This window comes from Hemicordylus capensis, chromosome 5 (genome assembly GCF_027244095.1).
Source record: "Hemicordylus capensis ecotype Gifberg chromosome 5, rHemCap1.1.pri, whole genome shotgun sequence".
NCBI classification, from domain to species: domain Eukaryota; kingdom Metazoa; phylum Chordata; class Lepidosauria; order Squamata; family Cordylidae; genus Hemicordylus; species Hemicordylus capensis.
Genome location: NC_069661.1, coordinates 178,390,405 through 178,407,795, shown reverse-complemented (window position 1 = coordinate 178,407,795; position 17,391 = coordinate 178,390,405). Strand labels below are relative to the sequence as shown.

Here is a 17,391-nt window from a genome sequence, read left to right as displayed (position 1 = left end):
GTGTGAAACTACAGGTTACTCACCTGTAATTCTGGTTCTTCTAGTGGTCATCTGTACTTCTATACAAATGGGCTATGCACCTGCGCAGAGACTGCATCAGAAAGTCAAAGCTAGATTCTCCTGCTTTGGATGGGAACCCCGCCTCCAGCAGCTATATGCGGCTGCGCCACTCCTCATCCCCTCAGTCACAGAGTCCAGCTTCAGTGAATCCTGAGGGGAGGATGGGAGGGCGTGTAGAAGTACAGATGACCACTAGAAGAACCAAAGTTACAGGTGAGTAACCTGTAGTTCTTCGACGTGGTCTCCTACACAAATGGGCATATAACAAGCTAGCACCCAAGGAGGAGGGAAGAACAGAAGCAAATATAATCTGCTAGAATTTTTTATTTCAGAAACAAGTGTATCAACTGGAAATGGATTGCAGGACATTCCTGCCAAACACAGCATCATTCCATGCCCTGGTATCAATTGCATAATGACGGATAAAAGAATGGGGCGAAGCCCAAGTAGCTGCCTGGCAGAGAGCGTCCAATGGGACCGCATGATCAAAGGCCACAGAGGCCACCACAGACCTAACGGAGTGTGCTTTAACTGTTGCAGGCAACTATTTGTGAGCCAACTGATAACACAGCTCAATTGTGGAAACAATCCACCTAGACATGGACTGGGCCGATAACTGTAGACCTTTATGAGGCCCATCAGAGAGAATGAACAAGGAGAGAGATTTCCTCCACTCAGCAGACCTCTGAACGTAAAAGGATAATGCCCTTCGAAAGTCTAAATAGTGCAACCTCCTTACCGCATCCGATGAAGGATTTGTAAAAAACACCGGTAAAGTGAGCAGTGACGAACGGTGAAACATGGACACCACCTTAGGCAGGAAATTAGGCATGTGTGTTAAACCCTTCAGGAAACTTTTTACTACCGGGTCTTTAAACCAGGAAGCCTGGTCAGAATAGAAACGTGCCACAATGGCAGCCAGATACACCCGAAGGGACGAAATCTTCAAACCAGATTCCATAAGGGAAATAGATACATCCATCTTGCACAGATGGATTAAATGCATCAAACTCATGTTGGGAAGTGAGGGAAGTAAAACGAACCCACTTGTGATCATACGACTTCTTTCCAGAAACCACCAACACTACCTTAAGTCTCAACGGGAAGTCAGCAGGACCCGCCATGCAACATGTCAATTGTTACCACTCAGCTGGTTCGAGGGGCTTGGAAAGGAGTACTGACACCCAAGTGCCACAATGCCATCCACCACTCTGCAGTCGCCCACACCCAAAGAAGAGCATGCACTCGAGATAGCCAGGGTCGATGGAACACATCCAAAAACCACCTCTGAATGATGTGTATCTGCAGACCTGCTTGAGGCAGAACATACATACTGAATGCCATGTGTCCCAACAGGCACTGCATGGAGCGCATGGTTTGTGGGCCCCCGGCTAGGAAGGCGGCTGCCAACTTCCAGAGAGTGATTATACGGCCCATTAGAAGAAGGACCTTCTCCAAGGTCATGTCAAATATCAGCCCAATGAAGTGAATTCTTCAGGAGGGTTCCAACTGGGACTTTTTGAAGTTTATCTGGAAACCCAGCTCCTGTAGAGTGTCCACCATGATCTCGAGGGAGTCCAGAACAGCCCACCTGGTGTAGGCCACGATCAGCCAATTGTCCAGTTAAGGCAGTACCTGCATGCCCTGCTCCTGAAGGAATGCCACCATCGGGGCCAAACACTTCGTAAAGACCCTCAGTGTGGTAGTGAGGCCAAATGGCAGGGCCGTGAATCGATAGATCTCCCCGATCTGAAAACCCAAGAAGCGTCGATGCTGTGGCCAGACTGACACGTGGTAGTAGGCATCGTTTAAGCCCAGCGATACCATCCACACGCCTTTGTCCAGGTCAGACATGATGGTCAGTACCAACAACATCCGGAACCTTTTGTACTTCAAATGTCTGTTCAGAACCCTGAGGTCTGGTATAGGGCGCTGCCACCATCTGGCTTTGGTACCAGAAAGTACCAGGAGTAGAACCTGGAGTTGTTCAACAGGAACAACCGTTCTGAAGGTGACTGCTGCTGGGTAGGAGTTGGCCGTCCTCTGCGGTTTAATAGTAGGCAAAGCATAAGACATGGAGCATGCTGTGCTCCTTAACTTTTGCATCTTTTGTAGCATATCGTCCGTTTGCTCAGAAAATAAGCTACAGCCTTCAAAGGGCAAGTCCTCGATCCTAGATCAGTGCACAGTGCAGTCCCAATGATCACAACCATGCGTGCCTTCTAAGTGATGCTGATGTGGCCATCACCTTAGCCACACATTCCACCGAATGGTGGGCAGAATAAGTTTGGCTTATTTCAAGTTTGGCCACTTGAATGGTCTCTCTGGCAAATGACTTGGCCGGATCTCTCTTGTCTTGCGGGAGGAGGTCCAGAAACGGGCTTACCTTCTCCAATAAAAAATGATAATATCAGGCATTATAAGTTTGGTAATTTGCCACCCTTAGATGTAGTGCTGAAACAGAGTATAGTTGCCTCCCGAAAGAGTCCAACTTTCTGCCCTCTTTATCACTTGGCACTGACTGACGGTGGCCTCTGGTTTTTTGCAGGGACGCGTCTATGACTATTGAATATAGGGTGGGGTGATTTTTCAAAAAGGACGTATCCTCACAAAATTGCACCCGATAAAAACTTTCCAGGTGCCTACTGGGCTGAGAGAGAGTCGTCGGCTTATTCCAATGACCTTTTATGACTTTCAGCAATGCTGGATTTAGGGGCAGAGCAGCTGGTACCTTTGCCTCAGTATCAATGAGGCTGAACACACGGGTCAAGCTGCCCTTTCTTTTGATTACCCAGGTTCACCCCCAGAGAGGAAGCCATTTGCATAACATATGCCGTATACAGTTTCAGGTCTTCTGATGGGGAGGTCAGTTTTGAGTCTGAAAGGACATCGAGTGGAGACAATCCCAGAGAAACCGCCTCCAAAGCCTGTGAACTATCATTGTTCTCATAATCGGGCTCTAGGTGATCCAAAGAGTCTTGTGCCGTGGGCGTCGACCCCGAGGGGGAGCCCGGGTTGTCATCTTGAGTGGTTGGTACTGAAGCGATTTGGGGGCATCACTGGCACTGAGGAGGGTGGTTTGCGATGCTCAGTACAGTCTCTCGGGGAGCCTTAAGGTGAGCAGGAAGGCGGCCTCCCTTCAGAATGCGAGGGGGCTCTCGCTAACCCTTCGTCATCAAGGGCTTCTCATACATGAGATCCTCTGAATAACAGGACCCATATCGCGGGCGAACATAGTCCCCTTGGTACCAATCACTCAGCTCAGTGTCACACGTCATATTTAGGGGTCAACTGTGCTCAAAGGGGAATGATACTCTGATGTTCGATATTGATCTTGATAAACTTGATCATAGCGATCCCAGGACCGTTCCCGTCTGTATGTTGAGGAACGCCCCTCTGATCTCCAACAGGTATTTCTGTTTCTAAGCGGAACATGTTCCTGTAAGCCCCAATGGGGTGGCCGAGGCATCCAAGGAGCATCTGCTGAAGGCCTGGTCAGGGAATACGCCTCCTCTGAAGAAGGATATCCCGGTTCCTCCGTCGCCATAAAAGGCTTTCTACTGAACCTATTATGATTGCTAGTCATGTCAAGGGCTTCCGTGGTCACTGGCAGGCTAAGCCACTTCGATGATTTTTGCACCGTACGATCCAGTGCCACCTTAGCCTTCTTGGAAACAGACGCCAATGATGCTGGAACCTCTTCTGCCTTCTTCTTTTTAGGTATAGAGTGAGATAACGACACACCGGCAAGTCTCAATGCAGCTTCAGCTTCTTCATTTTAAGCTTCAGTACTGATCCAGACAGATCTGTAGAGGACTTAGGTACTGTGGACACTGGGCGTTGATCTTCTGGGCATGCGGGCTCACTCGAAGACATCGACGGTATAGTGGCCGAGGGGGTCGATACTGGTACCAAAGCCGGGACTTCAGATTCTGTGGGAGCAGTTATCATGCGCTCCGATTGTTCCAATGAGATCATCTTCGCTGACCGTTCCAGAGACAAGGCTTCCAATGACCGGAGAGCTAGATCCCACAGGGCTGCACACAGGCGAGAAGCCCTATTATTGTGAGCCTGCTTCATGAACTTCTGACAATGAAGCTAGGTCTCGACAATGTGGGATTCCCCCAGGCACAATAGACACTTGGTATGAGTATCGGGGAAGGGATCTTAGATCCACCGCAAAAGCATTTTTAAAAATTGTCAAGCCTGGTGTGCACACTGAAGCCTGGCCGGTCACCATGCTCCATCCTGGCCAGGATCGGAGCTCCAAAATAGGGGGGTAAACCCGCAAAACTAAATTGCAATGAACGAAAAACGCTACTACGTGAAGAAGGAAGGAAAAGCAATAAGAAAAAACCAAATAAGCAAGGTGTCGTAAATCTGTTAGTAGGGATGTGCAAAAAATTTCGGGCACAGAACGATCTGTGCCCGAAACGAACAATTTCGGGTGATTCGGGGCCGAACCGAATCACCCCCGATGTCCCCCGAATTTTTTTGGGCATGAGCCGAATCACCCGAATTTCGGGCACAAAAAATTCGGGTGATTCGGTTCATGGTTGATTTTTGGCGATTTTTTAAAGTTTTAGTGACTTTGGGGCAGTTCGGGGGCATAGCATGGGATCTGGGCAAAAGGAGTGGGGTGGGGTGGTAGTGCCTAATGGGTGCAGGCTACCACCCCAATTTCAGGGGGATTGGGCAAAGGGCTGATTTTTGGTGAATTTTTGAAATTTTCATGTCTTTGGGGCAGATTGGGGCATATTGGGGCAGAAAGTGGGGCCTGGGGCAGAATAGTGGGGTGGTGTGGTAGTGCCTAATGGGTGCAGGCTACCACCCCAATTTCAGGGGGTTTGGACAAAGGGGTGATTTTTTGAGAATTTTTGAAGTTTTGGTGACTTTGGGGAAGTTTGGGGGCAGAAAGTGGATCTGCCCCAAAAGAGTGGGGTGGAGTGGTAGTGCCTAATGGGTGGAGGCTACCACACCAATTTCAGGGGGATTGGGCAGAGGGCTGATTTTTTGAGAATTTTTGAAGTTTGGGTGTCTTTGGGGCAGATTGGGGGCAGAAAGTGGATCTGCCCCAAAGGAGTGGGGTGGGCTGCTAGATAGTGTCTAATGGGTGGAGGCTACCACCCATCCCCAATTTAAGAGTGATTGGGCAGGGGGTGAATTTTGGTGAATTTATTTTTATGAGGTTTGTCTTCATAAGGTGAAGTGTGCTAAATTGATTACTTCCTCATATTATTCATAGTAAAGGAAAGTGTGAAAAAGTGAAAGTGGGGTCATGAGAGTTGTCTAATTGAAAAAAATCTAACTTCTAACACCTAACTTCTGAGGTGTGAATTCTCATTCTATCATAGCAAATGAGATTTTTTTCAATTAAACAACTCTCATGACCCCACTTTCACTTTTTCACACTTTCCTTTACTATGAATAATATGAGGAAGTAATCAATTTAGCACACTTCACCTTATGAAGACAAACCTCATAAAAATAAATTCACCAAAATTCCCCCCTCTGCCCAATCACTCTTAAATTGGGGATGGGTGGTAGCCTCCAGCCATTAGGCACTATCTACCAGCCCACCCCACTCCTTTGGGGCAGATCCACTTTCTGCCCCCAATCTGCCCCAAAGACACCCAAACTTCAAAAATTCTCAAAAAATCAGCCCTCTGCCCAATCCCCCTGAAATTGGTGTGGTAGCCTCCACCCATTAGGCACTACCACCCCACCCCACTCTTTTGGGGCAGATCCACTTTCTGCCCCCAAACTTCCCCAAAGTCACCAAAACTTCAAAAATTCCTAAAAAATCACCCCTTTGTCCAAACCCCCTGAAATTGGGGTGGTAGCCTCCACCCATTAGGCACTACCACCCCACCCCACTATTCTGCCCCAGGCCCCACTTTCTGCCCCAATATGCCCCAATCTGCCCCAAAGACATGAAAATTTCAGAAATTTACCAAAAATCAGCCCTTTGCCCAATCCCCCTGAAATTGGGGTGGTAGCCTGCACCCATTAGGCACTACCACCCACCCCACTCCTTTTGCCCAAATCCCATGCTATGCCCCGAACAGCCCCAAAGTAACTAAAACTTTAAAAATTCACAAAAAATCAGGACTTTGCCCAATCCCCCTGAAATTGGGGTGGTAGACTCTACCCATTGGGCACTACCACCCAACCCCAAAATTTTGCCCCTGGGCCCCTTTTTACCCCCCCGAATCGATTCGGATTTGGATTCGGATTAAATCCAAATCCGAACCGAATCAAGGGTGATTCGGGTGACCCAGATTCGGGCACAAAACAGAACGGGGGTGATTCGGCTCGGGTCCGAGCCGAATCATCCGAAAATCCGAATTGCACACCCCTATCTGTTAGCTCAGCTAACCCAACAGGATTTACAACCCCTTCAGCTCTCCCCCTGTGAGCTAAACAGAAAGTAGCAGCGAAGCTTCACGAAGGAAAATGAAAGACTCACAAAGAAAAATAGTAGTAAACGAATCAAGTCCCCTGAACTAAACTAGGTACCCCGCTCTACGATAACGGAGTAATAACTGAAAATAAAACAACAGAGCAAGGAATGAATAGAACAAAGGACACCAGAGCAAGGAATTAATGGAACAAGAAGCACAGAGCAGGAAAGAACAGAACAAGGGCAAACTGGAACTCGAAAAGTTGAGGAATTCTAAATAGAAACACAGTCTGTGGTAAGCGAAAGTTGCTAACAGCATCTCTGCAAGTCACAGACTGCTTAATATATGGCTCAAGAGAACCAGCAGCCAATCAGGCTTCCCTGAGTCAGCACTTCTACTTCCTCTCCTGTGATATCCTGCGCCTGCGTGTCTCCCACTAAGCCTTCCTCTTGAGACGTCTTCTCAAGACAGTTGAAATCCCAGCCTCCTCCTGATCAGCCACCTCCTCAGCCCTCATGTCTGGCAGCTGTTCCGATTCCTCAGCTCCAGAGTCTGGTCTCCCTGCCAAATCCTGTTGCTGTGCCTCTGAGCCTTCACTACCAACCGAGTTCTCCCGTTCCTCCTCTGATTCTTCTGAGTCAGAGATCTGAGCCATGACACAAGGAGAAAAACTAGGGAATATCTTGATCCTACTCATTGACAAGCTGCAAACTCCACGATCTTCACTGAAGCACGGATGAAGAAAGACTGAGGGGATGAGGAGTAGTGCAGCGGCATATAGTGGCTGGGGCTGGGTTTCCCACCCCAAACAGGAGAATCGAACTTGTTAGATTCCAGCGCAGGCACAGAGACCATGTCGAAGAACCACAGTTACGGCAGCATCTGGGATCAGAAGCAATGCTTTGGTTGTCAAAACGGAAATCTTGGTGGTGAGCCTTTGTGCAAGCCAAAGCTCCAATCTGGAGTTTGGAGAGTTGCAAAAAAAACACACACACAAAACACAAAACAAAACAAAAAAAACAGGTTGCTTACCTGTAACTTATAATCTGGAGGTGATCCATTGTCTGTCATGAAAAGTTACTGAGTCTGCACAGGGACCTTCTGGACGGATTAATTAGCTCCTCTCTGGAGCCCCTCCCTGCCGTGCACGTGCTCCATGCCTTTTTTCCCCTGGCAGTCAGGCGCCATTTTGTTTAAGTTTCTTGCAGATACGTCTGATGTTGAGACCATCCACACCTTGTGCAATGCAGTGACCTAATAGGTAAGTCAGTCTCATTCCTTAAAATGCTGCAGCAAAGAGGTATGGGTGGGTCACATGACAGACAATGGATCACCTCCAGATCATAAGTTACAGGTAAGCAATCTGTTTATCTGGAAGTGATCTGTTGTCATCATGAGAAATGGGTGACTAGCCAGCTTTTTCCTCCATGGTGGAGGGTGCAGCAGTTCCACCCACTACTCTAAAACTCTTTTGAGTACCTTTCTCCCAAATTTGGCTTCTGCCACCATATGTAAGTCTATGACATAGTGTTTTATGAAAGGTAAGTGTGTAGACCATGTAGCAGCCGCACATACGTCTTGAAACGAAGACCAGATAAATGTGCAGCAGAAGTAGCATACACTCGTGTGGAGTGTGCTTTTATCAGTTTGGGAGGTTGTTGATTCTGTAACTTATATGTTAAGAAAATGGGCTCCACTAACCAATGTGACAGCCTTTGTCTGGACACAGACAGGCCCTTATTTTTGCCTTTGAACAAGATGAAGAGCATCTTAGTTTGTCTTATACGTTCTATTCCCTTTAGATAATACAGAAGGTACCTCCTACCATCCAGAGAGTGCAAGGCTCCTTAAAAAAGGATGGAAGCACAATGTTCTGATTCAAGTGGAAGTCAGTTACGACCTTTGGTAAGAATGTGGGGTCGGTATACATAATCACTTTGTTAGGATAAAATTGTGTATATGGCACGTCTGCTCTTAAAGCAGCTAGTTCACTTACACGTTGGGCAGTAGTGATAGCGATTAGAAAGACAGTCTTGAGTGTCAAGTAACATAGGCAAGTAACATAGAACCGCTTCCACTTACTAGCATAACTCCTCCTGGTGGAGGCTTGATGCCAGTTCAGTAGGATATTTTTCAATAGCCAACCTTCCATGCCGTTAGTTGCAGCGTCTAAAGGGATGGATATATTTTTTCCCTGTCTCTCGACAGTGGCATGATCAGAGCTTCAGTCCAAAACGTCGTCTTAGGAGTTTTTGGTGTCATCCTTCAGAGGATTACTGGGTGGGTCAGATGGTTTTGGTGGCAGTGCTTGGTCCTTTGGGTTAGTGGGGCCATTGGGTTAGGAGGAGGTTGGGTAGATTTCTCCTGAAAAGCCAGTCTACTTGACTTTTCTCCTGTGTAATCAGGACTCCTTCAAGGTGAGCTTGCTCAATGTGAGTGAGTCCAAGGGGATCTTGAAAGAACATGTGTGAGATCTAGACCTGTGACACTGGGGGTGGCAGCAATATTTCTCATGGTAGGTATTGGTGTGTGTGTGGTGGGGGTAGCCATAGGGGTAGTAGTGAGTTTCTGGTGTGTAGAAATCATAACACTAGTAGTGAGTTTCTGGTGTGTAGAAATCATAACACTATATCACTATATCACCTAGGTCTATAAAATTCTTCATAGTCCAAATCACCCTGAGAAGAGTGAGAGCTATGGGTGTCAGGGGATTTGTGCCTCTGACATTCCTGATGCCTTCTGCTTCTGTAATCAAGTCTGAAGTGCTCCTGAGGTTTCTGTGAAAACCCTGTAGGGTAGAGAGGTGATCCTGGTGAGTCAAGTGTAGAGTGGCACCTTTTAAGCACCGAGCTGTCATCAGAATCCTTTGGCTGTGCATCCAGGCTGGAGAAAGGCTCATAAGGTTGTTCAGGCCTATCCAAATCAAATCTTACAAAGGGTGGTTGAGGTTGAGGCTCCCGATAGTGTAGGGCTGGGATGACAATTACAAGCTGCCCCATCGGATCACCGAGCCAGTTCATTATAACCGGGGTCTGTTTGGCTTGAATTTAGACCACCATCCCTTTTTGGGGGTCCGGTTTGGTTTGACTCCGAACCAGGCCAGTTCTATTCTAACCAGGTTTGAATAGAATTGGTTCTTCACACCCCTAATTTCTGCTGCACTCAAGGGCTTTGCACTTGCCACAGATGTGCTCACTTGGAGGGCCTTCTCCCACAATAACACTCTATTTCGCTGGACTTGCTTGGTGAATCCAAGGTAGATCTTGAATAAATCTGCTCGATGGGTTTTCCCCAAGCACAGCAGACATGTTGTATGCCTGTCAGATGTAGGTATCTTAAAGCCACAGTCCCCACACTGTTTGAAAGTCACTTTTATACCTGGAGCCATAGAGCACCCTCAGCCTGAGGGACGGGGGGAGGGGCCAATAAAAACAAAGACCCTAATTCAAAGATGGAACTATAACAAAAATGACAGAAGTGAAAATAAAGAATAAAGAGTAAAGAGGGATATGACTTATCCTTTTCTCAACAAGTAAAGCAGAGAAAAAATTCTGAAGAACTACTCGAGCAGCGGTCAACGAAAGACTGAGGTAGGAAGGTAGTCTAACCACTTGGGGAGTGGGGTCATTTCCACAATCTTTTTTAGTCTGCTTTCCTTAAGGAATGTAAACTTATGAGTTCACTCAGCTCTCTCTCTCTCTCTCTCTCTGTATGTGTTTGTGTGTGCCATCAATTTTGCAATGCCTTGACCAATATGAACCAAATTGGGTAAAGTTGTAGGGACACATAAGAACAATTCAATGGCTTAGTTAATGATGATGCCATCCACCCCAATTCAAGATGGCAGATGCGTATTTGTTTGAGGTGCAAGTGGGCTAACTTGTAAACCACGTAACTGGTTGTATTTGTATCTCTCCCCCCCCACCCAATTCAAGATGTGGATGTGTGGACGTTTAAGGCTGAAGTGGACCAACTTTTTAGGATCATGATAGATTATAGTGAAAGGAAAGTAGGCATACTAGTTCTTACCAGAACAACTTGTTCCTTATAAGGTGAAGCTCAGGGAAGGACTAGGACCGGGGAGACCCGAGTTCAAATCCCCATTCAGCCATAAAACTAGCTGGGTGACTCTGGGCCAGTCACTTCTTTCTCAGTCTAACCTACTTCACAGGGTTGTTGTGAAAGAGAAACTCAAGTATGTAGTACACCACTCTGGGCTCCTTGGAGGAAGAGCGGGATATAAATGTAATAATAATAATAATAGGAAGAAGAAGAAGAAGAAGAAGAAGAAGAAGAAGTTCTGATTAATGGGTCCGCACAGGTACATACCCAAATGTGATGCACAGAGAACACAAAGAAAAACTAGGAGATTTATTTTATTTTGTAACACAATCCTACTACTGTCAGTTTCATATGATATTTGTTTTCTTATTCTATGGCTTATAAGTTGAAATAAAGGTACTACTACTGGTAGTACTATTACTACTTGTTTTCATGAGGGCAACACCAAAGTCTTATATAGCTCAAATAAGTGAAATGTTTAGTTTATGCAAACATTGATCATTAATATCAATCTATAGAGCAATCAGGGATGGAAAGTGTCTCTGTGTCTTTTTGTAGGAATCTGCGTTTGCAAAGAGAACCACAAAATGCAGGAAGAAGGGTTGTTTTGAACAGCTTTTACAGAGAATGTCAGATTGTGAAACACATCTAAGAACATGCTACCATCCATATGTTGAGACTTCTATGCAAGAACACCATAAGAAAGCTCTTTAAGCATAGAGTATAATATTCACTACTATACAGTATTTATCCTAATAGAAGGTGACTCTGAATGTAAGATGATGTCTTAAAAGATAAAGGTTAAATACACCCAAAAGAAAGAGGACTCTGAATCCAAGATGACCCCCAGATATTTAAAAAGAAAGAATTGCGTTTTGGGTGGTATATAACTGTATTAAATAATAAATAAATAACTGGAGGTGGGGGGAATCTCATCTTGGATTCGGGTAAATACGGTACTTAAATCATAATCAAGGGATGTCTGCAATTATTTTTATCATTGGTATCATCAATGTCCAATAATAAAATGGTTCCAGATGGCAAAATTCACTGTACATAGATACCAGGCCCATTACTAGACTGAACAGGAATGCTGAAATATCTGTGGCAGCTTTGGCTTCCATCTTTATGGATGACAATCTTTACTTGGAAAATAATGCATAAACTTACATTTTTACATAAATCTGTTAACCAACATATGTTTTGAGAGAACGTTTATATCAAAATAAAATTGTTACCTCTCACAACAAGATCAGCAGAAGCTGTGGCATTATCAACAATTGTCTGAGCAACACATGTATATCTTCCAGCATGCCGCAGTTGTGCATCTTTGACAATAAGCTCACCATTGTCCTTTATCTATATATGTTAAAAAGATTACTGCAATCAATATTTCTCCTTTGAATTAATATTTCATGCTTACACAACCCACCAAGCTACTGGCATAAAATGGTATGTAATTAGTGTCCATGTTCTCCTAGAAAGAAATAATAAAATGAATACTTGACTTGTCTGTACCACTGGAAAGTAGCATAAGCATATCAATCAACATTCCATTTTAAAATATGCTTGAAAGTTTGTGAAATCCGATTTCCATTTCCGTTGTTGACTGATGCTATAATTTACATGATTTTAACAGAAATCCTTATAAAAATAGTTCAAATATATATTTCTCTCTTTCCAGGTTCCCTGTTTAGCAGAATTCCCATTTTGAGTTTTGCACCAGATCAGGTAGAATGCTCTTAAGGAACAGGCTGGAGATTCTGTTAGGGTACTGATGAGATTGGCCTTGGGAAATGAAAACCTTTTGCAAAAACAAGAGACAGTTTTGTTAAGTAAGAGAGGGTCATTTGATGGAACCACTTATCCTATTCATATTCTTTACATCCTTATTGTGGTGTAGTTTGATGGGGCAGTAGCAGTTAGTCCTAATGTGGACTGGCTGGTGTTCACCATTTTATTCTCCGACACTTTCACCAAGGAGCAATGCTGCATCATCACAAAGCATCATTCTAAATGATGTTCTGAGAAAAGGAAGGGCGACAGCCACCAGAGATTCACTCCCAAACTTGGTGCATTCAGGCATTTCAGAAAAAGCCTGAAATTGTCCCGTTATTTGTTTCAAACGGGAATCTGGGGGTGGGGTAGGGAGAAGGAATGGAAGCTCCCTAGGGACAATCCCACATCATGACATGATGTTGCTCCATGGGGAAATAGTGGGAAAATAAAATTTAGAAATCCATGAAATGCATCCCGAGAATGCTTACAGGATGCTTGGAGAGGTGCAGATGATTGTCTGTTGTGCTTGTCTCTTATCCTCTTTATCTTCTAACAACTCACCATTGGGTTCAGGGGATATAAAATGCTTCCTTCAGAGGGGGGAATCTTAATTACCTTGAACTGGAACTGCTAAATCTGACCTTTGCAGGTTTTGAAAGGCATGCTGCCATAAGCTTCATCTCCTAACCCTTATGAGCTCTTTGATTCCCTTCACCAAGGTAATTCTGCTCCACCCCTCATAGAGAAGCATGCCCGTGGTGCTGAGGGTCTCTAAGACCTGGAGCTGGCCTTTGTATCAGCTTATGAGTACAACTGGCAATTGCACTAAACATTTATTAAAGTATACATCGTCTGATATATACTTTAGACTATCTAAAATGCAAACATGTCCATTGCTCCATGGAAATAATGGGTAGCTAAAGCACTTTGGGTTGAAGGTATGTAACAGAACCCTCAAGGGAGGAAAACATGCAGTCATCTTTCTATCTGGGTGGTGTCAATATTAATATGAAATCAAATATTTAGTGGTTAGAAATCAAGCTTTCCAGTCCACAAGAGTGCTGGTTCTTAGAAGTAAAAAAATAAAGCTTACCAAGCATATAATGAGCAGCAATGGTCAACAGCAAGTTTCAGCCACAATACAGAAATGCATGCCCAATTATGTTCCCTTGAAAACCTCAGCTTGGCTGGGTTACAAACTACAGGAAAAACTGAATTATGGATTGGAAATGTTGACAACAGCTTTGATGTTCCAAAGCGTAATGTGATCTACCACTCAGAAGTTTCTCCCAAATTTAAAGCAAAAGACCTACATTTTAAGAACTCACTATGCTGACATATACAAGAACAGCAAATTTTAAAATTAGCGAATGGTTATATATGTAAAAAAGCAGGTCATATTTATTAGCCTTCACAAATCTTGATCAAATGCCATCTTCTATATAATACACTCCATTCACAAAAGTGCTTGAAAAGCATAATGGATGAAAGAACAAACCTGTAACCCATATCTTTCTGTAAACTTTATGCATTATCCACCCTTCCTGTAATAGGCTTTCCTACACAGGGGAAGACTTGAGGGCATGAACATTATTGCAATAGTATTGTGGGTAGGACATTATATATTCTGGCATGGTTCTGTTTTGGGTTCAGTTGTAATAGCGGCCACATCTGCTGTATGCCAAAAAACTACATCTAGCTTTGCATCAGTGAACTGATTCAAGTGGGATAAAGTGATTACCATTATTTTGATGTTTTATAGTGTTAATCCGAGATGGCTATATACAGTAGACAAAAACTTTTAAAGTGTACAGGAAGTTGGAACATGTTGTGATGGGGGAGGAAATAGTTTTTACTGCTATCCACCTTGAGCTTTTGGAAAGGTGGGTTAACAAGTTTCAAGTCAAATAAAAATACACCCAGATCTGATTATATTAGCTTATCACGTGATGCTTAAAAGGCACAATGGATAAATAAACCTTCTGAAGTTACCGGATATAGCTTTTCTCCTGCTTATCCACACAACAGCCACTTCCACATGGCCTCTCTCTAGCATCTTGAGTAACTTATTTCAAACCCAGTAGATTGGGAGGCTCCCTTTACTCTGTATTGCCTGGCCACCTGCAGGCCTATCCATTACAGATATGTTCATTACAGATATGTTCATAGGCTCCAACTGTTCCATTGACCAGGGACAATCTCTATTTGCTGCAAACTGTCCCTGGGAAACCACTGTCTCTGTTTTTGTCTTTTGGAGATGCTTGTTCAAGTGAGTTGGTAGGATTGTCATGCTTGAAGACAAAGTGTCTTACTTAGAATATCTAGAAATTAAACATCTCCATAGGTGGGCAGATGCATCTTGAGCCTAGTACACCTGTATGCAAATAGGTGCACAACATTAAGGTACTGGCAGGGTAGAATCCAGTCCTCAGCAATGTGTAATATTGGGTTGGGGGGCTTAGGCAGTATTCTTTGGTATGGTGACTGGTTGTTACAAGCATATCTCTATTTTCATTTGAAAACTGTTGGAGAGTAAGGGCTTGGATCATCTAGTTTGGTAAACTGGAATAATGTGCTCTGCATATACTTTATTACCTGCTCTTCATTTGAGGCATGCTTGTAAGTCAGAAATGTATGTCATGTCCACTAGGCTGCTTGGCCATGCTCCTTACACACTGTACAACATGCCTCCTGGCTTGGCTATGCCTTCACAGGCATGTTTCTATTTTCATAGGGGAAATGTTGGATGGTATGTATAACCTACCTGTAAATATACTCACTTTTTCATAATCATCTATGTGTATATTGGCCTTTCAGTCAAAGTTTAAAAATGAAAAACATCTTACTTTACTTTTAAGTGTTACAGAGACTGGTTGAATATTAGAGATGTGTGAATCGATTCGGGTATAAAAAGATTTTTGTTTGGGGTACAAAACAGGTAGATAACCAAATCTACTTGTTTTGGGTAGACAAAACAAAATTGCCCCTGTGCTAGCTGTCCGAAACAATTTACAGGTCCAAAACAAATTACACAGATTTTGGACCTGAAAATTTTATAGATTCGGACCTCCATTTTGTGGCAATCTGTCTTGCTGTGTCCATTTTGTGTCAGGATTTTTTTATTTTTTTTTGAAAATCCCACCCTACTAAGCTTCAGATTGGTGATAGGAGCATTGGTTCACTTAATGTGAAAGCTTCTTTTTGCTGCCAGAGCCAAGGACATTTCTGAGTGAGTTATCCTTCCCACATGCTTCCAGGCAGGACTAATAGAAAACTGTTCCAATGCCTTAAGAGCCCAGGCAGGATAACCCCGCCCAGTTCTTTTAGGCCAAAACAAGCTACCAGCACAAAGTGCATAGCAACAGTTGGAAAATACATAAACACTTTTGATGAAAGAAGGAACATAAAAATGATAGCAATTAAGTAAACAGCAATATTATACAAGGCTGTAATAGATGTATTATGCTTAGAATTCCCATAGAGTGGGCCAGGACGCTGCCTGGGAGGGCCGAGATGTCCTCGGCTCTGGCAGCAAGAAGAAGCCTTTATGGTAAGTGAACCAATGCTCCTTTCTCTGCTGCCTAGAGCCGAGGCCATCTCTGAGTGGGACGTACCACAGCTCTGGCCAATAACACTCTCTGGGAGGGAGCATCCTAGCCTACTCTGGAGGAAGAACCTGTTGCAGCGATTGAATGCTGCCTGACCAGAAGCATAGGCATCAATTTTGTAATGCCTCATGAAGGTAGATGGCACCTTCCAAGTAGCTGCCTTGCATATCTCCTGTATCAGATTGTTGGTAGAGAAAATAGTGGATGTGGCCGCCACCCTCATAGAATGTGCTAGAATGCGTACAGGTGGACGCAGATGCATGGATTCATAAGCTAACAAAGCACACACACGTATCCATCTGGCAATTGTTGATGCTGAAGCTGGGTTTCTGATTGAGGCAGGTAGAAAACTGATGAACAGTGCCTCTGGACGATGAAAACCTTCTGTGCTTTAGGTACATCTTAAGGCATCCTCTAACGTCCAATTTGTGCCATGCCTTTTCGTCATGTGTACCGGAATAGGGCAAAAAGCAGGCAACATGATGTCCTGTGAATTGTGGGAAATGGATGATACCTTGGGTCTGAAAGATGGGTTTGGTATCAGTTGGAAAGAATCAGCTGAGAAAATACAGAGGTTTCTGTGTGCGGATAGTGCATGCAGCTCTGAGATTCTACGCGCAGAAGTAACTGCTGTTAGAAACACTGTCTTGATGGATAAGATCCTCAGAGAAATAGAGTGTACAGGTTCAAATGAGGGAATTGCCGTGCTTTAAGTACTGTATGTAGATCCGAAGACAAAAACCTGTGTACCACCGCAGGGGATAGGAGCGTTGCTCCCTGCAAAAACCTCTTAAGGTGAGACTGGTTGCGAAGCTTTTCCTCAGGAGCTCCTGAAATTAAGTTTACTAATGATGCTGCCTGGCACTTCAAAGTACTGGCACTGAGTCCCTTGTCCAGGCCCTCCTGGAGAAAGGCTAGGAAGTGTTTAATGTTTGCAGTGCCTCGAGGTACAGAATGTCTAGCCGACCAACAAAGGAAGGCCCTCCATGTGCATTGGTAAATACGCTTAGTTGAGTCCCTCGTAGAAGCCAACATAGTAGCCAGTACTTTATCTGAATAGCCAAGTTGTTTCAGAAGTCCCCGCTCAGTTTCCAGGTGGCTAGCTGTAATCAGCCTGGATCGTGATGCTCTACTGGTCCCTGGTGTAGTAAGTCTGCAGATAATGGTAGAAACCATGGTTCTTCTGTGGCCAAATGAAACAGTTCCGCGAACCATGGTCTCCTTCGCCAGTATGGGCCACCAAGATTACCTGGGCCCTGAGCATTCGAACTCTGCGGAGAAAGCGGGTGTGCAATGGTGTCGGAGGAAAGGCATACATGAGACCTAATGGCCAGTCCGTCGTCCACTGCCTCGGCTCGTGGGCAAAGAAACTGGGTGAAGAAACTGGGTATATGAGCATTGAGATCTGAAGCAAATAGATCGACCTTGGGTCTCCCGAAGCACTCTGTGATTTGTCGGAATACTCTGGGATTGAGAGC

General features: G+C 44.5%; 1 protein-coding gene across 2 annotated transcripts in view; it reads right to left on the bottom strand.

Moving 5' to 3' along the window:
* Positions 1-17,391, bottom strand: part of CNTN1 (contactin 1) — a 309,859-nt gene that overhangs the window by 35,481 nt on the left and 256,987 nt on the right. For both annotated transcript variants that reach the window (XM_053258259.1, XM_053258258.1), the window contains exon 16: positions 11,765-11,885. In XM_053258259.1, the coding sequence (XP_053114234.1) occupies positions 11,765-11,885 (121 nt within the window). The remainder of the gene's footprint in view (positions 1-11,764; positions 11,886-17,391) is intronic.